The sequence below is a fragment of the Danio rerio genome, chromosome 19, assembly GCF_049306965.1.
Source record: "Danio rerio strain Tuebingen ecotype United States chromosome 19, GRCz12tu, whole genome shotgun sequence".
In the NCBI taxonomy this organism is placed as follows: domain Eukaryota; kingdom Metazoa; phylum Chordata; class Actinopteri; order Cypriniformes; family Danionidae; genus Danio; species Danio rerio.
In genome coordinates, this window is record NC_133194.1 from 33,907,042 (window position 1) to 33,930,176 (window position 23,135).

Consider the following 23,135-nt stretch of genomic DNA (forward strand, 5'->3'; position numbering starts at 1 on the left):
GTATTTATAAAAATGTATTATTCTATTATTAAAGAATAAAAAATCTAATTGTTATAAGTATGATGCATCTGAATATTTTATTTTTTTTTATTCTGCATAATAATTGATAGTGAATGTTCAGTTTTTCATGCAAAGAAAGGGATCAAGAGGACATAAGAGTAGTGAGTATTAAACAGTGAAAAGCTAATGCATTTACAGTACATGTAATTTGTGGATGTGTGTGTAAACGTAACATTCAGTAGTGTATTTAGTTATTGGCCATCAGGCATACAACGTCATAAGATTTAATATTAGGTTAGATTTAGGTTGTGATGTCAGGTAACCAAAACTCAACGTCTAGCCAGTGTCTAAGGACAATGTTATTTTGATTCCCAATAACGACATGAAATGCCAGTGATATTTGCTTGATTTTAGTTTGTGGTGTAAAGTGACCAAAATCCAACGTCGAGCCATCATCTTAAACCAATGTCATGTTGATGTCTTGTGTCTGCTGGGTGTTTAAGGCCATTTTGGTCATCATACAGTAAACATCCGTCATCTTCTCATCAGTGACATGCATCTAAACAGTTTCTAGGTGAATATGTGTGACGATTTTGGACATCTACTTGGGTTCTTTTAATTCTTCCAAACTGTTTTCTGCCATAATAAGTTGCCCATGTCTTGAGGTTGCTCATTATGATGTGATTTACCTTCTATGTTACCTTCTATTTGATTAGACAGGAATCACAGGACTCATTTTTTAATTCGCATAGACAAGACAAAATAAAGTAGTGACTGCAGGTTGAAGGAAAGTAGTGGAGTAAAAGTACCAATACAGCACGAAATATGTACTCAAGAGAAAGTAAATGTACACATTTATAAAAACTACTTGGTAAATTACAATTCCTGAGAAAAACTACTCAATTACAGTAATTTGAGCATTAGTCATTTGTTACTTTACTCCACTGCCTGCATATTAATATACAATTAAACTCTCATAAGTGTAATTTGAATGACTTCATCTGTTGACATGATGCTATTCAATTGCACAGCTTGTGTAAATCTTATACTGTGGTGATCAGATGTTTTTAACTGCTGTCATTCTGTGTTTATTTAGTCAGTGAGAGGAAGGAGTGCAGCACATACAGTATCAACATCTAAACGTCGCTCTTACTGTGGATGGTGTCTGGAGGTTCATACTCGGTTTACTGATGCAAAGGTATTTCCTACTACATTTTACTCCTAAAGAATGTAAATAACTATATTTTATGTTATGTGTGTATTATGCATGTACAAGTGCTCAGCATAAATGAGTGCACCCCATTTCCAAAATGAATATTTTTATTCATTTCTCAGTGAATAAAGGTAATATATTTTGGATCGTTCATTCTTTTTTTTTTTTTTGGCTTAATCTCTTTATTAATCTGGAGTTGCCACAGCGGAATGAACCACCAACTTATCCATCACATCAGCGGATGCCCTTACAGCTGCAACCTATCACTGGGAAACACCCATACACTTTCATTAACACACATACACTACATTTTTTAGCTTACCCAGTTCAACTGTTCCGCATGTCTTTGGACTTGTGGGGGAAACTGGAGCACCCGAAGGAAACCCATGTCAACGCAGGAGAATATGCAAACTCCACACAGAAATGCCAACTGACCCAGCCAAGGCTAGAACCAGCGACCTTCTTGCTGTGAGGCAACAGCACTACCTACTGGGCCACCGCGTCACTCATATTTTGGTTCTTTTGAACAAAATCGATTTATTAAACAGCTACTAACTTTTGGACCTTTAATGCAAGTTATTTTGTTAGATTAGCTCTAGACATGGCTTTTATACTGACTATGCACAAATATTATATTATAAAGCATCCTATAGAAAATATTAGGTTAAATGAGGGATTTGTGAGGGGTGTACTTGTATATATGCTGAGCACTGCATTTAGATTATATATAGTTTTTGTGCTGGCTGCACTGCATGGCCAATGTTTACTAACAAGTGTTATTTGCAAAAAGTAAGGGTCAGATTTTTTTTTAATCACCAGGACATCTTGACAGTTTTGGTCCAATTTGATTGTATGGAGAAAGAGTGATGACAGACATAACAAGGTCATTAATAAGACAGAAATCATGTGTGTAGCCTGTTGCCTTTTTCTCAAGACGGTCGATCAGCTTTTGCAGCCTGTTGACCTGTGTTATCCACTGGTTGTCTTCTTCATACAGACCTGCAGAAAGAAAAACAGTTCTCTCACCTTTTTTTCACTTTCATATTGCATATAGCAACAGAATATTGTTCAAATCTTTGGAGAAATTGAGCAAGCGCCCTGTTGAATTAAAGCCAGGGATAATTAAGGCAGTTCTTAAAGGGATATTTCACCTAAAAAAAAAAAAAAAAAAAGAGAATTCTGTGATCATTTACTCAGCTTTTACTTGTTTAAACGTTTATGAGTTTCTTTCTACTGTTGAAAAAAAACTAAAGATGTTTTGAAAAATGTGACCAGACTTCCATAGTATGTGCCTAGGGCTACATTTTTGAGAGCCAAGAAGTATGTACCCTGGGCTATGTGTGCTTTCAGTATTTGTTTTCCTAAGAGACACCGAGTACGTTTTTGATGACTTCAAATACGTTACTGGGGCATGTTTTTTCATGTGTGTCATTTCTCATAAATCCACCAGAGGTCGCTGTGTAAATTTCTGCCAATAATCAACATCCGTCTCACACATGTCCATGAGAGAAGCCGGTCGGCTTGTTGTGGAAAATATATCATCCTTCTCAAACATTTGCATGAGAGAAGCCGGTCGGCTTGTTGTGAATAATATATCTCCTTGATATTGACTGACCCATCAGACCAATAGTGTTTTAAAAAAACAAATGACAGGACAGTTATCATGTTTTTACCATGGTATTACACAGCTTTTTTTGAGTTTTTTTTACATAGTTTCTGGAACCATCTTTCTCTGGACTCCCCACACTGTAAACCCTAATAAGTTGAGACTACTCAAATAATTTGAGTAAAGTTCCTCAGTTCGTTTAAGTAATAGGAAATCAACAACGCAATTGAGTTGACCAAATGTGGTCTCTTCATTGAATTAACTTAAATGTTTAAGTATAGATAACTTACATATCTAATAGACTAAACTTCCATTTTCAGCTTTTATAATCTTTTACTTACTTACTTAGTCTCAGGGCCTTTTATATTGAAATTGATATTTTGCTGTACCATGTTGGTGTTCTGTAACATAAAATTTTTACAAGGTGGGTCGTTACCCCAATGCTCAACCCCCAACCCGGAGGACCAGGACATACACTACAGACAAATTTAGCTCACCCAATTCACTTGTAGCGTATGTCTTTGGACTTGTGGGGGAAACCAGAACACCCGGAGGAAGCCTATGGGAAGAATATGCAAACTCCACACAGAAACACCAACTGACCCAGCCGAGGCTCAAACCAGTGACACTCATGCTGTAAGGCGACAGCACTACCCACTGCGCCACAGAGTCCCCTCTTTGTGTATATCAATTTAGAAACATGCATATACATGTAAGTATTTAAATATCTACTTACTAAATTAACTTTTCTCTTTTGTCAGGGTTCAGGTAGTGGCTCTGTCCTGCTGCGCTTCAGCAGTATTCAGTATTACAAGCAAAATGTCCATCTTGTATCATATATCAACCAATCAGCGCGGTTATCAAGGCAGAATTTCAAGCGCAACCAATCATTTTAAACAGAGACATGGTAAATCATTTAAAGAAATTAAAATGTTAAGTTCAGAGAACTTAAAATATTAATGACATTTTTTTTTGCTGCCTAATGAGTAAGTTAAGCACATCTGTTTAAGTTTTGATGCCAAAACTTGGTATTTTACGTAATGTCAAGTTATATTAACTTCATATCTTTAGTTTTGACAACAACGGGGTTAACAGTGCAGCGATACTGCCTAGTATAATTCGTTTTACATGCAAAACGCAGCCATTACATATCCTGGGGCATATATTTCTTGGTTCTCAAAAATGCAGCCCTGGGCACATATTTGCAAATAAAACAAGGTCCACTCTGCCTCCCAAGTCTGACACCATACGTAGCAAGCTGAGCAAACCAGTTATGCAGGAAAAGCGGTCCATACTAAGGTAAGCAGTCAGCATTACTGCCCCATAGCAATAGTTTAACACACAAAACATTGTTTACATTGAAAAAGCATTGAGTTGTTTTTCTCTACACATGCACAAGATTCAACAGTTGTTTTCCACTGCAACCGCTGTTATAGATGGACCTCCAAGTCAGTTCAAAATAAACAGAAAAAGCAAGCACTGGGGATTTGTTGCATATTCCTGTTGTATCGTATCCGTATTGAACCATGACTCCAAAACCAAGGTACATATTGAAGTGTGACTTCAGTGTACCGTTATACCCCAATTGAGTACATATTTCTCGGTTCTCAAAAATGTAGCTCTGGGCACATATTCCCAATGAGTTTGTGTTGCATTAATGTCAATAGTTACAAGTTTTCAGACCTATAGAAGAAACAGCAACAGGAGGAATAAATTCTTAAAGAGCTGGAACGACTGAAAGGTTGAGGAAATAGTGAGTAAATTTTCATCTTTTAGGTAAGCTTTACCTTTAAAGCAAAACGAAGTCCAACATGGTACAAGCAAGTTTTACCTAATAAAGCTACCAATGATTGTATGCATCCAAAATTCATAGCAGGCATGAACAAAATCTACTAAAATGGATAAAAATATTATAGATTATCATGTGTGAAATACACTCTTTAATTCCAATATTAATTTTACTTTATTACTCATTTATTTTTAAAAATGTCTACCAGCTATATTCTTACCCTTCAGTCTATACCAATGTTTTCATACAATCCCCCCCATCTAAATCTGTCTCCAGATCTGCTGTCATCTGCTTGGCCACTGTGTGTGTGTGTATGTGGCCTTTCGGTCCTCTAGAGGTCTGAGGCTGAGAATAATCACCTGAATTGACAAGGTTGAGGAGCGGGTTGTTCGGAGACAAGCTGTTATTCCTTTGAAGTCTTCGATTAGATCTCCTTCCGGACCACTGAATGGGCAGAACCTCTGGCTTCAGTGGCCCCTGTCTGCAATCCAGACAAAAAAAAAAAACACAACACAGACGCTCTTCTCATTATTAGCTTCTGATTAGTCTGCCCTGGATACTGGGAGTCCTAAATGACCGAAACCATCAATATCAGGAATAGATGACAGATAAATATCCTACGGAAGTTATACACACATCAGATTCAGTGACTGCTTGTCAGAGGAGGAAAGGGGAACATTAAAAGTAACCTTTATTCACACATAACAAATGACTTGTTTTAAGAATTAAGTGAAGTTTATTTATAAACTAATTTCGAGAGGATCATGTGCTTTTGATTGCTTGCAGCCGGCCCCACATTATTCAATTTATGATTCACCAATCAGACGATTCCTAAGCCACTATAAATACCCCAAGTTCCATATGACAGCCATCTTCATTTTGAAGAATCCCCCCTTCCACCCCTACTTCTCCTCTTTTCCTAGATGGGTGGCACTGTGGCCCAGTGGTTAGCACTGTTGCCTCACAGCAAGATCGTCAATGGTTCTAGTCCGTACCAAGCCAGTCGACATTTCTGTGTGTTTCTCACCTTGCAAACGGGAGGGAGCGCCTGGTTCGAGGGTCTTATGAGCTCAGGGCTCTCTCCCAAGACAGCATGTCAAACAAGCTTTATAATCAATCATCAGCTTAGTGTGAACTCTTGAAATAGTTAGGGGAGCGCGGGGCAAAATGTAGCACAGGGTAAAATGAAAAAAAAATTAATGGAATTTGTTTAGGGTTAGCCATGACATACTTTTGAGGTTTTCACCACAATGTCCGCAGACGTCTCCCTGCCAATTATTGAAAAAGTTTGGTGAAATTTGGGTTAGAAACAGGAGAAACCGTTTTTGCAACACAGAAGCATTTTTTATAGCCGATATTTTTCATTTAAAAAGAAATCTGTGAAAGCATGTACATAAAACCTTATATTGTTGTGATTACCATCTACTAGACTTAAAGATAGAACCATTTTGAAAGATGTAAATAATACACAGTGACTGCTAGCCAGTTTTGAGGAAAACTGGCTATGTAAATAAATCCAAATGTGTTTATCCTATGGATAAATGAAAATTCTGTGCTAAGTAGAATTAAAAAAATTGAATTAAGTACAAAGGAAATGTACAATTTAAAGTAAACTGTATTTAAACTAAATTTGTGAAATCTGACTTTTTAATCATGTTGCAACTAACCTTCTGTCTATTACAACTTTCACCACAGGTGGGATAGTAACATTTTTACTCCTAGCACTTTTGACAATACTGCACAGAAACCATAGGTCTGGCGATCATACTTTCAGTGCTTGTTTGTAGGAGAGGCTTTGCATAACCCTATTACTTTGTTTATTATTTGGCCAAAACCAAAGAGTGTTACTTTGTGCCCTGCTCTCCCCTATGGCTTTTGTTCAGATGCTCGGCTCATACATTATTTTGTTTTAATATATATATTTTTTAAATAATTTAAAAAGTGGCCAATATATGTTAAAAATTTAAAGCTTTTCATATCATTAATTTATCTTATGGCCAGACAAAGCCAGTTTTGCAGAACAATTAAAATATTATAAAAGTATGTTTTGAATTAGATTCAAGAGATTACCAGAATAGTTAAAATTGAAGACTTAAAGAGAAAACTTCTCTTTTCTATTTGCTAAAAATATAAAAGACAAGTGGACCTAATACTGAGCCCTGAGGTATGCCTCTTTCTCAAATAAAGGACTCAGATTTTCTAATTTGAATTTTAAAATTTATTTTAATTCAATTTGTATATTATTTTAGGTAACGTTGTTGTAAAGGTCTTGTTGTAATTGTATGTTTTTATACATTTTAATAGATCTTACATTTTTTAAAAGAATTTATTTTAGCACATTTTTAGTTTTATGGTTTTAGTTAAATAACCCTATTACTTATGACTGCTTACAATAATTAATAGATAATAATAAAAGAAAAAATACATATATGTGAAAATTAGTTAAATGAGTGCATTTACTATTAAGTTTAAAATAACACATAAATACATTTTTAATAATAATTTATTATTTATGTTTATAAACATTTTGTATCTATCTATTTTATTATTTATGTATTTATTATTTTAATATTAATCTGGAACATAAATTATAAATATTGTTACAAATTTTAATGTATTAAAGATTAGCTAAAAAGCTTCTGCAAAAAAAAAAAAAAAAAAAAAAACAGTGTAGATCCAAATCTGTTAATATAATCCTAAATTTTAAATCTCGAAACTTAACTTCTAACAATTTTACAAGTAATGTCAAGAAACACTTTGAATCAGTCAAATAATATTATTGTAAAATATACTCCAGTAATAGCTGTGCCTCTAACTGGTGTCTTAGTTTTGAGTAACATTTTCTTTCTTAGGCTGATTGATGTTCATATGTGAATAAAAGCCCAAATTAAATCTGTCCATCATATAAAGCAATTATGTTACTGAATCTCTTATTACAAACATTAAGATACTACAAACATAAACCATCTGTACAAAGCATCCTTCTGCAGGAGTCTGGCAAGCATGATTTACTTTGTAGATTTTAATTAGAAGCATAAAGAGCAGGACAGAAAGGTCTTGTGCAATCAAAGTGATGTTGAAGCACTGTGTTGTGATGGTGCATGAAAATGTTGAAACATTATTTGCATGTGAATGCACTGTTCCTGCTAATCCTATTCATTTAGATGCAATGTATGAATTATATCAGCATTGGCATTTCAGCTTTCTCTGCAGTGAAAAGCCCTTGATATGACACTTTTAAAACCAAAGACCACATATTGTTCACAAAAACAATAGAAAAAGAAAAAAACGAAAACACTGAGTAATCTAATATTTTCAAAAATTCTATTGATGCTTTCTAAGCATTTCTATTAACGCTATTCTTTTTCTTCTTAAAATGCTTTATTGTTTACACAAAAGAACAATGTGTATTGATGATGATCCTTACCAAGCCAATTTATCCTGATACAAGAGTATTAAAGTTTATTTGTGTAATAATAACCACCTGATTGTAAATCTTCCCCTCATTTTTATAATAACCGTATGCTATTATCCATCAAGGGTGCCTTAACTCGATAGTGAGAGTGAACAATATAACAGTAAATCTAATTATATTGTTCAGCTGTTCTCCAGCAGAACAGGAATGCTGCATCTATTTTTAACTCGGGGACAATGAAATAAATGTAGGCAGGCAGGTGTCAGAATTAAAGCTCAGTTGGTTGCTCATTATCCCTAAAGACACGCACGTCCGGAGGGAAGCTTTGCCCTCCATGGTTAAAAATGGCTCACAACAGCATTAGCACCCAAAAATTTTGCAGCAAATGAATCATCCAGAGCAACACAGGTGATTAAACATCCCCTGAAATGCCTCAAAATGAGCATTTATTGTGACGTAATTTTAATTGAAACCTGAAGAGGGTGTGGAATATTCACTAGCTCCTTGCCTTTTTTAAAAAAAACAGTCAGCTGAATTTAGTTCTAATCACAGCTCTCTCAGTAAAAGTTGTTGAGGTAAAGTTTGTCTGACTCCTGACAGCCACAGTCTATAATAGTTATGTTGAGTCTGTCTGTTTCTTTGCTTTAAAATACACCATTCACTGCTGTATTCAGATGGATTCGATATGTTTTGTGATATGTGTCAAGTCATGTATATGATATACTCTGTTATTGTGTCTCCTGGCTAAAGCAGACTGTGTGTGTTCATGCTGCAATAGTTTGTGTGACATTAACAAGAATCCCGATTTCATCAAACATTATGCAATACAAAAGACCTGCCACTCGTATAGTTTTGAATGGAAAAAAATGTTGTGGTCAATATGGCCGCTTTAGTAAAGGAAGACTCGCTTTTAAGTAAAGAAGTTAATTATTGGTTGCTAAAGACTTTAAGAATGTCTGGGGTTGGGGCTCAGTCCAAGCATGTTTTTATGTCAGTTTTGTCAAACAGATCTCTGCGCATATGCGACTGTAGTTCTATGTAGTTCTGTCCAACCAAAATGAGGATATATGCACAAATATGAAACCTATATATGCACATATGTGTGTATTTATGTCACATATAGGCAAAATTAAGGCACATATATGTACATATACAGGCCATATACAGATGAATTGTAAGCCTCCCTGTTAAAATTTTTCCCCAATTTCTGTTTAACAGAGAGAATATTTTTTTAACACATTTCTAAACATCATAGTTTTAATAACTCATTTCTAATAACTGATTTATTTTATCTTTGCCATGATGACAGTAAATAATATTTTACTAGATATTTTCAAGACACTTCAATACAGCTTAAAGTGACATTTAAAGGCTTAACTAGGTTAATTAGTTTAACGAGGCAGGTTAGGGTAATTAGGCAGGTTATTGTATAATGATGGTTTGTTCTGTAGGCTATCACAAAATGTTTAGCTTAAAGGGGCTAATAATTTTGACCTTAAAATGGTTTTTAAAAAAACGAAAACTGCTCTAAAACTATTCTAGCCGAAATAAAACAAATAAGACTTTCTCCAGAAGAAAAATATTATCAGACATACTGTGAAAATTTCCTTGCTCTGTTAAACTTCATTTGAGAAATATTTAAAAAAGATTAAAAAAAAGATTAAAAAATTAAAGGGGGGCTGTAGGTCTCATGTATTGCTTTTTTTAATATTCATATTATAAGCCCTATATGTACATGCAAGATGTCTCCTATATACAGTAGCTCACCTTGACAACTGTCATACATGATGTCTAGCTCATATTTTCTATTATAAAGGCAATAACTAAGTTTTTAATATTTGTGACAAATAAAACTGGCCGTTTTCCTATATTATATGTATGTATATATATATGCATCCTGTTAGGAATTCTTTGTGTCATTCCGAGTTCATAATAGTCCAAAAGTCGACGATAATAATTAATTATGGCAGTTTGTTCATGTTTTAGGTTGCTGAAAGAATCATTTCCTGCTTTGTTTTTTTTTTCTACTTTTGTTTTTGTTATTGCTCATTATTAAATGTTTATATTATTACGGTGCAATATATCAGCTGTATTATTAAAAATGTCGCTTTCTATGTTTTCATTCTCTAGGCTGGTGCACACACCAGTGACTTTTCTAAACCAATAGCGAACAGCTACCTTTTGGTACCCTTTTGTTGGGTACCCAAAACGTGGTACGGTACAGTTTGCTTTTTGGTACTTTTTGAAATCGAAATTAAAATAAAAGTGTACTGAACCAAACCGTACCGTACCATTTAGAGGAAGCGGGCCATATGACAGTGGAACGGACATAAAAGCGTACTGAACTGTACTGTCCCACTCTGTGGAAACAGGCCATAAAGGACCAACTTCAGTCGGGATTTATTGGGGGTTAATTCCCCTAAAGCTTGATTTTTTTTTTTTTTATTATTATTTCAGAGGGACTTTAAAACTCATCCACACACCCACAGGAACACAGTGATTAGATCTGACACATAAAAAATGCTCTAGAAATCGCCTCTTATATGGGCCAAAATATAAAAATGACGCGCTGTGAAAAACAAAACTGCATCATCTAGCAACAGTGCTGTGTTTCTAGCTGGTAATGGTCTTCTTCACACAGCGAGATGAAAGCGGTGCTGTGAATAGGGTTCAGATTTATACTCGTCTCCCTTGTTTCATCCCTGTGTGCGGCTCTGCTCCTCAGAGAGCTGGACTCCACGCTTCAGACGGAATAGAGAATGGGCCACACTATTTCAATTTGCTCTGGCCACCAGCCACTTTCAGCACATCTAAAAGTGGGAATCAATCCCTCCTGACCGACACACACAATGAACCAGCCGGATAACCGTCTCCAAGCCTTTAGGCTCAATATGCGCATAGAAAACACTCATGTTATGAAACCTCTTATGATGATGTAAGGGGTTACACGTGTGTAGGCATGTGTGTATGACATGCAAAGGTATGCTCTGTGCTTAGAGAAATGCCTTTAAATGGGTATTTTAGTCAAAGATGGAATACTGTCATAATTCATATTCACTCTCTAGTCATTCCAAGACTTTCTTTTTTTGCGAGGAAATGAATTTTAATGCTTCTCTTATGCCAGTAATAAAACTACAATGAACACAAAGTGCTTTTTTAAAACCTTAAAGGGTTGGTCCACATTGATATCATATTTTAAACTTTAGTTGATGTGTAATGTTGCTGAACATAAACAACATCTCTGAATATAATATACTCAAACAGGGCTGGACTGGGGCAAAAAATCGCCCCTGGCATTTTTGGCCTGAGTGGCCCACTACATTCAATTAAAATGCCATCTATCTGTGCATGTCCAATATGTTTATCAACTCCTATTGTATAAAGCACAAAAGCTATATATATTAAATAAATAAAATCAGATATTAATCTCAATTCATTTTTTGTATATTGTCCATTTTTGTTCTAAAAAAAAACTACACTATTCATTCATTTATTTTCCTTAGTCTTAGTCCGTTATTTATCAGGGGTTGCCACAGTGGAATGAACTGCCAACTATTCCAGCATGTTTTATGCAGCAGATGCCCTTCCAGCCACAACCCAGTATCAGAAATCACCCATACACACCCACACACACACACACACACACACACACGCACGCACACACTCATACACTACAGCCAATTAAGCTTATTAAATACACTATTCACTCAGCCTATATTAAATAATAAAAATAACAAAAACTGCCTGCTGATGCATAAGTAAATCTTCAAAGTGAACAGTGTACTTTATAACCTCATTCACCTCATCCTGCTTGCTGTTTCATTATCTTAATAATGAAAACCTAATATAAGAAAATTTGTTTAATTATGATATTCTGATTAACAGACACCAAACGGCCTTGTGTAGCTACATATTTATACGAGCGTCATTTTCACTCTACATATTTATAACAAAACAGGGCTTAAATATAACTGCCTCCTTTCATTTTCATTGAAAGGAACGAACTTTACCCCATCTCTTTTGCAGAATATCAGTTTTAATAATCAATAATGGTTATTATAACAGTATAACGTACAATAAAGTTATACGATAAAGCAATCAATCAATGTGCAGAATCAGTGTACGTGGTTACATAAAATAATATATTAGCTTATCCTTGCACTCAGCCAAAACAGAATTACCTGGGAACAAGTGATTCAAAAGATCGAAGAGTCGTTAGATAGAGACAACAAGATGAATTCAATATCACGTTTAACAACTATAGTGAGATGAGATGAGATCCAGCAGTAGATCTTTGATGAACTGTCCGACATGCACTATACTCTCACCTGGGGTTTTTGCTCAAAGCACCCGCGCTGAACTACTGGGTGCAGCTCTTGGCAGAGTGTGTGTGGTCACGTGATTTGCATTTTAAGCCGGGTACTAGAATGAACGGAAAACTTTACAGAACCGCTAAATGAAACGCCAGTGTGTTTCCCGCAATTTCTCTTTACTCCCATCCGTTTCTACTCTTTGACTCTCGACTATTTTGACAAAAACACACAGACGATGCACGCTCACACAGAGCCCAAAATACTAGGAGTTTGTGATTGGGCCAGCCCACTGTCAATAAAGAAAAGAACCAATGGGCTGCAGAGTCTAACATGGGCCGGCCCGGTCTGTCTGTCCGAAAAAAAAGGATCTTACTTTCAGAGAGTAACAGATCACAGCATCGTCTGTTAATAAGGCAGAAAAAACGATAAGCCTTTTATGGGCTGATCAGAACTAAGACGATGATCAGCCCGGCCCAAAAAGTGCGTCGGCCCAGCGGGAAACTGCCCGGTCTGCCAGATAGCCAGTCCCCCTATGTGCTCAAAGTTCAACGCAAAGGCATTGGCTTTTACAGAGTTAGCTTAGCAAAGCCAACAGTGAACAAAGTTTGGGGACATCCGGGCTAGTGAGACGCATTTACCACGTGCACACACCCTGCACATCGAAGGGGCGTGGCCAGAGGTGTAGCTGTAATGTTATAGCAGAGAAATTTAAAATGCTATTTTCACAGAGCTTCTTCTGTTTCTGTATTTAGGCTTCCAAAGGACAAGACACAAAGAGAGATGTGCATACAGTTTAATTTTAATTTAGTTCCAGAGAATTATATAAAATATATAGCTAGCATTTGACAAAGGACAGCTTCCAGAATCTCAGTTCAGGGCTGGATTTGGCTAAAAACCCCTCCAACTGACAAAGCTGTGAATTGTGAGCCACAACCTATAAGTATTTTTATTTGTTAAAATTGATCAATTACATGCACAGTTTCTAGCGTTAACAGTAGGTTGTAGTGAAGACGTTAACAAGCATGTAAACAATGGGAAATGCTGTTTGGCACCGCTAACAATTTAGCTACAAACTCATATATATCAGTCAAACAGCTGTAAACGGCCACAATCTTCAGCAGCGCGTGCAGTGACTCTCTCTGCGGATGTTTTCAGTGTCTCTCTATGCGGCTGCTTTCCATGTGTTCTACATCTCAAATAACAAACTCACAAAAGATATTTGAATGTTTCATATTACACATGCTTATTCCGAATATATGTGAAAGACACTTGTCAGATTTTAATTTAGAAAGCAGGCTTGAGGTTCAGCTGTGTGCTCTTCATTTTTCTGTCTGATTCAGGCAGCTAATGCTGCTAACAGCTGCTCTGACTGACTGTTTACACAGTGCAAAAGCGCGTGCTTGTAGGTGAGTGATGTGGCACCAATTCACGAATAGCAGCACATTATGTTAGCTGACCAATCAGAGCCTCTTGAAGGTGGGCCTTTCAGAGGAACTAGAAAATATGACAGTCATTTTTTTATGTTAGCTGAGTAGCTGTATATTGTCAAAGTAAGATATATGAAAAAAATAACGTGATTTTCATACAAGTGAAGCACGAGCACACATTGCTTTGCATCTTATAAACACAACCAAGCCTTAAAAGTACACTGTGGACCACCCCTTTAAAGGGTCAGTTTACCTAAAAATGAAATTTAGCTGTTTTAATTTACTTGACGTATAGGTGATTCTTTATTTCAGTAGCACATCAACAAATTTTTTTGGCTGAATTTGATGATTCATAAAAAGTTTAGATTTAAAAAATGTAAAAGTGCAGGCAAAACAAGCTCCTGACAACCTGAATTTTTAAGAAGTGAAACAATTACTTTGTGCAAGAAATAAAATAAAAAATATTCACAACCATTGTTTTAAACTAGCTGTGGCAAGTAATAATTTGTCAAATCATTAGCCATAGTTTTGTAGGCTATATGTTTCACAAATTATAATTGATATGTTTGCTTGTTGACGTTTATGAAATATAGATAGGTTTGTTCACATAAAATGGAACGGCGCATATCCAAGAAACTAATGTGCAGGGCTGTATTGATCACAGACAGTCTGTAGGTCAAGTAATTAAAATGACATTCCAATTGAATTGCAAAAGGAGAATCAGTTTAAAAGGAAATAAAAATAAATTCTGTAAAATTTCCCTTTATTTTACTCTGGAATGCAAATTGTGTCATCATTTTCCTCATGTCATTCCAAACTTTGGATCACAAATGGAGAAATTTTTCAACCAATCATTAATTTCTAGTACAGAAACACAAACATCAATTGCACCACAAAACATTTAACAAGCGCCATAAAACTAAGAACAACTAAAGTCTACAGATAAAAGATGCTTTTTCAGTCATTGTGTTTGGAGTCACAGGGTTTATTTTAATTAAATCTTAATAAGAAATTTATGTCCATTTATTTTAATTCTATTCAGCAAAAAATGCTGGTGTTTCAAAACATTTTAAAGACATTCATTCATTCATTTTCTTTTGGCTTAGTCCCTTTATTCATCAGGGGAATGAACCGCCAACTTATCCAGCTTATGTTTTACACAGTAGATGCCTTTCCAGCTGCAACTTAGCATTCACACACATACACTACAGTAGTATGTTTAGTTTGCCAAACCAGTGATAACCACTGAGCCACCATGTCGCCCTTTCTAAAGACATTTCTTTAAAAAAGAAATGCATATGAATCAAACAAGTTAATTCAAGACATCAAAATAGACAAAATCACTGTATATAATGAACAGATTTTATTTACACTTTACACATATGAGCTCTGAATGACATGAGGTTGAGCCAATGATGATTGAGTTTTCATTTTTTGAACTATAACTTTAAATGTCTAAATATGTGCTCTGTCAAAAGTCATCCGACCAAGATTAAGGGCAGAGGGACTTGGCATGGCAGTGAAGTGGAGATATTTTGAGTGAGCCCATGGGATGTGAGTGAGGCTGTAGACTTGTTAGAGCCATATTAGCGGAGACAAGATCAGTGAGTGACTGACTGAAAATGACTTGAAAGATGGAGAGATCTGGCCAAAGAGAGACATTATTCAGCTCAGAAAGTAGCTGGGTTTCCATTACCCTGTATTAATGCTCATTTTGAAGTATCACATGAGAAACAAGCTAAGAAATAACCCTTAATTTGCAAAAAAAGGTTTTTACTTAACTTTTACTTGTTTTTTTCTTTGATTTTTAGATTTGTAAAGGGTTAATAGATTTGTAAAGGGTTAATGGGAGATTGAAAAACATTTGGCAAGTAAACTTTGACGCAGTGAGCATTACATACATGTAATCAGCTGTTTCCATTATGATTGCCTTTAGGATGAAAAGTCGACTCCAAAAGAGTCGATTCCTCGACTCTCAATGGACTTAGTGCTGGAATCGACTCTCAGAGTTTTTTTCAAATCCTCCTTAATGAAGCCGTTACATGCAACAATTCTAATGCTGATTTTCGAGCACGATGAACACCGATGGCGCCCGCTTGTTAAAACATTTTTCACTTTTGCTTTAGAATTTCACAACCACAAGCATTCTTGGCTATTATAAATAGTGCTGCGGAATGAAATTTGCTATCACTTACAAATTCCTATAAAGCATGTACACCTTTTGCATTTTGGTTTTAAATCATTTTAGTTCGGATCTGCCTGCGATGTCAAGCTTGATGTGTTATAAATGAAATGTAGCCTATATGTATATGTGTGTGAATTTGGAGCAGATCAGATACTATTGGCGGACCGACGTCTTAAATTAGCACTGCAGGTGAAATTATGATGTTATGTAAGGCTATTGGCTGCTGCTTTATGCTCAAGTAAATTATTGATTTAACCTATGCCTATTTCACAAATAAATAAATAAATAAACATTAATCATAAAGACAAAAGTAGCCAAGATTTTATTTATTCACATGTTTATTTATTCATCAACGCACAAGATATTATTTTATTCACAAAATCTGACAATATATGTGGTCGCATGGTTTTGTTTTAGCCCTGTACGCACTTAATTTTACCTCTTATTCATGCTTCTGTTTATTTTGCAAGTAAGTGCAAAAATACATCAAAATTATACCAAACAAAATTTGTTTTTAAATAAAAATATACCCAAGGTTAAGTGTTCAAAAACTAGGTCTAACTCCGACATGTGCCATCTCATTAACACACCTTTAATTTTAATGAACACATTGCACAAAACAAACAGTGATATTTAAAAGTAAAGTAATGAGCTATTTAAAAGTACACTTTAAAGAAAATCACATTTATTTTAGGTTTGTTAATGTATTATTTATTTGAGATTAAATATTTCATGTGTGGTGTTAAATATTGGTCATTAAATCAAATGGAAAATGTAGCTATTTTGTTTGATGATCGGTTGGAGCGTCAAAAAATAAATAAACAAGTGAACAACCGCAGATTTAGGGCATGCCTTGCGTGACAGTCTGCTACACCGGATTATTTTGTTACAGTATTCAAATATCAAACATTTATATTAATAAAATTTTTAAATTTAACCGTTGTTTGGGCTCAATTGAGGTGTTTTTTAATGAACTACTACACATCTTTCCATTCAACATTAAAAAATTGATGTTTTAACTCAGGCCCGTGCAGAGACCGTCCAGAGACCGTTGTTGTTGTCATTGTCCCGTGCGTACTGAAGAGTAGTGTTGTCGCGCGCGTTCTGATCAACTGTTGTCGCACGCGTATTGTAAAGCGGGGGAGGGGGGGATTGAGCGCGGGTACTCAAGATCAGTGTTGTCGTGTGCCTACTGAAGGGCGGGACGGAGGGTGTGTCGCGTCGCGGGGGCACTTTTGATCATTTTGGAAGGGCACTTTCTATCCAAGACTAAAAAGGGCATGTGCACTGCACAGGTTGAGCCCTATGTGTGCACGTGCCTGTTTTAACTTACTATCTCCAAGATTGCAATGTAACTTTCTAAATTATCTAAACTATACAATATGCTGTAAAAAAAAAAAAAGTGTAGACTGATAGCAATTTTAGTTTTACTGCAGATCATTTAAACTGCTGGTTTTGTCTGACCAGAGGAGAACTGCGCAATGTAAAGCTCCAATTGACGCAGTAGCATTGTGTAAAGCGCGAGGTTATACAGCATGTTTAATCCTTGCGCTACTTTAAGTGAATGTAAATGGTCGATTTCACCGACTCCAAAATTAGGAGTTGAGAATCGGAACCAAAAAAAAATGGAACCGTGCACCCCTACTTGCCTTGTACTGTTGGTTGCTAGGTTACCAATACTACTGTCAGCTGCTTTAACAACTTAATGAAAATACACTTCAAGAGTTCACACATAGATATTGCTTGCAGGTTTGGCATGCTGTCCCATGAGAGAACACTGAGCTCGAAGATAATTGAGCCCAGGGCTGTAAGCATATAGGTCTCGAGAGCTCCCTCTGGTAAAAGGAGGAAAAGGAGGAGATAGGGTGGAAGGGGGGATTCTTTCAAAACAAAGATGGCAGTAGGACAAAATTGGTCTATTTATTGTAGGCTTGGATCAATCTGATTAGATTACTGCTGATTAAAGATGAGAGACCAGCCGCAATCAATTATATCACATGCTCCTCTGAAAATTAGTTTGTGAAACTTCACGTAATCACACCTATTTTTTATTTTTTTTTTTGCACACTTTGAAAAGATTAATTTTACATTATGATGGAACCCAGCTATTTCCACTGAGATATTATGAAGACATGTTAATAAAGTAAACTTATTCCATTTTACATTTATATTGTGCTCAAATTTACATTTACACATAACAATATAAATGCTTTCTTAAACTGCAAAATCATGGTTAAATTTGCAACAGTCGGATTAAACAGTAATCGATTTAATCTTTCTATTTAAAATGAACAATTATATCCAGTTTGACAATTGAAAAATAATGTGAAATGTTTTTGTTACAATAAGATCTCTATTGTTTTTTTTTTTCAATATAATATTTTAATTATTATACAAAATCCAGCAAACAGTACAGAATATTTAAGCAAAAATAACATTCAAAATAAATTATTAAATACAATACAACACTATAAAAAATACATTTAAATTGACCGATGTTTGTGTATATTAAAAAACACATTATTACATTGTATTTAAAATTACTGTTATCTTCTCAAAGACATCCAATTTGTATCCATCCATTTATAAAGCGATTGAAAGGAGACCACACTTAAGATCTCTATTGTTAACTTAACACATTAACTAAAATAAACGAAGGCACAATTTTTAACAGCCTTTATTAATCTGTTATATTAAAAATGTTCAATGAAAATAAAACAAATATAACTGAGGGCCTCAATCAGAGTCTTTATTTGCCTCTGTTTTTACAAATAACTTCAGTAAAAGCTGTGCATTTCACTGATGCACAGTTATTGCGTTAGACACACTCTGTCACCTGCAGAGGCGATAATGAGGTAATTTGAATTCACCAATTAATTAGGATGCGACTGATTACATCAGAGCCGATGTGGATTTTAAGAACACAGAAAAAGAAAAAAAGAAAGGCTTCTTTTAAAGCTCAACCTCAGCATCCGTCATTTCTTTATGCCAGCTGCTCCAGCTCATTTTCTTGAGATCGTAAGGTGAGCGAAGCGGCACAGCTGCACACACACACATACTCACATGCTCATACACACAACCACGCACACACACACAGAGATATCTGTAACATGCAATCATCCAGGTGCTGGAATAAAACAGCTCGCTTTGCATTCTCAATGGTGTTCTCTATAAAGATCTGACCCCCATGGTGGGCCACGAAGACCCTCCTCTGCACACAAACGCAGTGAGTCAGACTAAATGAGCTGTAATACACATTAACTCTTGATTCTGTTGATTAAGTGACGGTTTAAGCTGGCATCTGTCCTTTTTTTGCACTAAAACTTAAGGCTTGAGTTATCAGTCTACTGCTCATCTGGACTATTAAACAATTAATGCGTCTGATGCTTTAGATATTCAGTACCAAAGATGTCTGTGCCCAAAACATTTGCGTCTGTGCACAAGGTGCCATCTGCATGCATTTTCAAGAGTGAAATGCTGTGTTTTGATCGGTGGTGCAGAAGAAATGCCTCTGGTGCTTTGGGAGCGTGAATGCTTTCAGTATGTGGTCAGTGAAGTAATCTTATGTACAGACGAGATCAAAATTAGACAATTTTCTACATTTCTAGGTCACTGCTTAGTCTTGCTTAAAGTTATCCTAAATCTAGTAAATTGCTCATTCTAGGTGGGCCAAAAATAAAATGTTATACATATGTTCTTTCATTTATTTTCTTTTTTATTCATCTGGGGTCGCCACAGCGGAATAAACCGCCAACTTACCCAGCATATGTTTTATGCAGCGGATGCCCTTCCAGCCACTGGGAAATACTCACACACTCCCATCCATCCACACACACACACCCCGGACAATTTTAGCTTACCCCAGTTCACCTGTACCACAGGTCTTTGGACTTGAAACCCACGCGAACATGGGGGGAACATGCAAACTCCTCACAGAAATGCCAACTGACCCAGCCGGGGCTCGAACCGGCTATCCTCTTGCTGTGAGGCGATAGCACTACCTACTGTGCCACCGTGTCGCCACATTGATGAATATTATAAACACTATCATATTAATTAAAAATAATTCATATTTTGAATAGTCCCGACTTGGCAGGTTGGCATTTCTGTCTGGAGTTTGCATGTTCTCCCAGGGATCACATGGGTTACCTCCGGGTGTTCCAGTTCCACCACAGTCCAAAGGCATGCGCTATAGGTGAATTGAATGAACTAAATTGGACATGGCGTATAAGTGTGTGTGAATAATAGAGTGTATGGGTGTTTCCCAGTGCTGGGTTGCAGCTGGAAGGGCATCCACTGCATAAAACATATGCCACTGTAATTGGTGGTTCATTTTTCGGTTGTGACCCCTAACAAATCAAGGACTAAGCTGAAGGTTAGTGAGTGTGAGTATTATAATTCTAAATATTATATGTATACATCAGGGGTCACCAAACTTGTTCCTGGAGGGCCTGTGTCCTACATATTTTACACACCTGAATAAGCTAATCAAGGCCTTACTAGGTATACTTGAAACATCCTGGCAGGTATGTTAAAGCAAGTTGGAGCTAAACCCTGCAGGGACACCGGCCCTCCAGGTCTGGGATTGGTGACCCCTGGTCTACATTCACTATTACCTATCTCTACTTCAACTCCTGGAGCTTAAGTCCCAAAATGCTTTGTTATTTTTTAAATCATTTCTTAAGCAATTATTTAAGGAAATTTAAGCATTTCACTTTTTATTTTGTATGATTCATTTGTTGCTTGAAAAGTTGTAGTAATGTAGACAGAGAGTTATTTTGCATGTTCATCTATTTGTAAATGTGTATTTGTAAATGACTTGCCTCTCCTGCCGGGTCTGCTCGGCTGTGGTCTCCATTGCACACTCCAGTGAGCTCTGAAGAGAGTGCAGCTGACTGGTGGTCTCCTTCAGAAGGAAACGCGTCACAAACTGCTGCAGATGTGTGGCCTCCTGATAGTCCTGAAATATCAACACAGTTTTCATCATCATTCTGCTGCGCCGCAGTGAGATTTAAACATACACTGGCCTCTTAGCTATACACTGAAAATGAATATGAATGAATGTTGACCTGCTAAGGCTGCATTTATTTGAATAAAATTACAACAAAAACAGTAAAATTGTGATATATTATTTAAATTTAGAATAAGGTTGTTTTAGGTTTTATTAATATTTTATTGTATATATATACTTAAATATATTTCCTAGGTAGCATATATTCTGGCCCGGATTTGGCATAAAGCTGGCACAGCAAGCATTCATCCGGCACTGGCATATACAGTAGCATGTGGGCCAAACATGGCCAGAGTTTAGCAGAGGTGGCACCGTCTTTAAGGTCGCACACAATACCTGGGCCAGATATCAAATGTAGTATTTGGCCAAGATGCGAATAATGGATATGTGGGCCATGTGAGTTTGACCCACATTTAAAATACATTTTTATTATTTTTGAATAAAGGAAAAAAAATTCTACCAATCAGGTCGCTTCGAGACAAAAAAAAAACATAGCTCACCTAAAGTGCAATGCTTCATGGGTTTATCCATTTCACTGCAGTCATGACACACCAACAAATCTGGCCCAGGTCCGGCCCTTTTACGAGTTATGAACTTGGATGAGACTTGGCCCAGATATGGTTCATGTTTGGCCCTTATCTGGAAGTCAGACTTGGTCCAGTTATGTACCGTAATTCACTGTGGCATGTGGACCAAGCAAAAGCTGGTTGTGTGGGCCAGAGCTGAACCAGAGATATTTTACTATGTGATTTATATATAAAATGCAATTTATTTCTGTGATTCAAAACTGGTTCTAACATGTCGAGATAGTACTCAGTAAAATATACATACTGTATTGTTATTATCAATGTTGTACAATCGTATACAGTTGCGTTCGGAATTTTTCGTGGAAACCATGATATAGGCAAGGCAAGGCAAGGCAAGTTTATTTATATAGCACATTTCATACACAATGGCAATTCAAAGTGCTTTACATAAACAAGAATAAAAGAAACAAGTAAAATAAAAATAAAAACAATAATAAAAATGCATAAAAACAAAACATAAAAACAGGTAAAATGTGATATAAAAGAATGAAGAAGAAGAGAAAAACATAATAGTGCAATCTGTCGGACGCAGCACAGTGCTCATTCAGTAAAGGCACAGCTAAACAGATGTGTTTTCAGTCTTGATTTGAATGTGCCTAATGTTGGAGCACATCTGATCATTTCTGGAAGCTGATTCCAGCAGCGAGGGGCGTAGTGGCTAAAAGCAGATTCACCCTGCTTTGACTGAACTCTTGGAACTTCTAGTTTATATGATCCTAAAGATCTGAGTGATCTGTTAGGTTTGTATTGAGTGAGCATATCTGTGATGTATTTAGGTCCTAGGCCATTTAGTGATTTATAGACCAGTAGTAATACTTTAAAATCTATTCTGAATGTAACTGGCAGCCAGTGTAGAGACCTGAGGACAGGTGTGATGTGCTCTGATTTTCTGGTTCTGGTCAGAATTCTGGCTGCAGCGTTCTGGATGAGCTGCAACTGTCTGACTGTCTTTTTAGGAAGACCAGTGAGGAGTCCATTACAGTAATCCACCCTGCTGCTGATAAAAGCATGAACAAGTTTTTCTAAATCTTCACTAGAAACAAAGCATCTGATTCTTGCTATGTTTTTGAGATGATAGTATGCTGATTTACTGACTGCTTTGACATGACTGTTGAAACTCAGATCTGACTCCAGAGTCACACCAAGATTCTTGACCTTATTTTTTGTTGTTTGACCTTTAGTGCCAAGGTACGCATTTACCTTGAGAACCTCATCTTTGTTTCCAAACACAATCATCTCAGTTTTCTCTTTGTTTAACTGAAGAAAGTTTTGGCACATCCAATTGCTCATTTCATCAATGCATTGGCAGAGGGTGTCAATGGGGCTGTAGTCATTAGGCTGTAAGGCTAGGTAGATCTGAGTGTCATCAGCATAGCTGTGGTAGGAGATTTGGTTCTTTCTCATTATTTGGCTTAGAGGGAGCATGTAAAGGTTGAACAGCAGAGGTGCCAGAATCGAGCCTTGTGGGACTCCACATGTCATGGGTGTCCACCTCGACCTGTGGTCACCTATACTGACATGGTAACCTCTCCCTTCAAGGTAAGATCTAAACCATTTGAGGACTGTGCCAGACAGCCCAACCCAGTTTT

General features: G+C 36.3%; 1 protein-coding gene and 1 long non-coding RNA gene across 2 annotated transcripts in view; one reads left to right on the plus strand and one right to left on the minus strand.

Annotated features, from left to right (window-relative positions):
* The window catches only part of LOC141379132 (uncharacterized), a 50,262-nt gene that overhangs the window by 14,859 nt on the left and 12,268 nt on the right, over positions 1–23,135 (plus strand). Inside the window, exon 3 of the long non-coding RNA XR_012395133.1 lies at positions 1,097–1,198. This is a non-coding gene — a long non-coding RNA (uncharacterized lncRNA). The remainder of the gene's footprint in view (positions 1–1,096; positions 1,199–23,135) is intronic.
* Positions 1–23,135, minus strand: part of necab1 (N-terminal EF-hand calcium binding protein 1) — a 79,160-nt gene that overhangs the window by 12,547 nt on the left and 43,478 nt on the right. Inside the window, 3 exon segments of the mRNA NM_001017848.1 lie at positions 2,136–2,212; positions 4,968–5,089; positions 20,772–20,908. Coding sequence (NP_001017848.1) covers positions 2,136–2,212; positions 4,968–5,089; positions 20,772–20,908 — 336 coding nt within the window.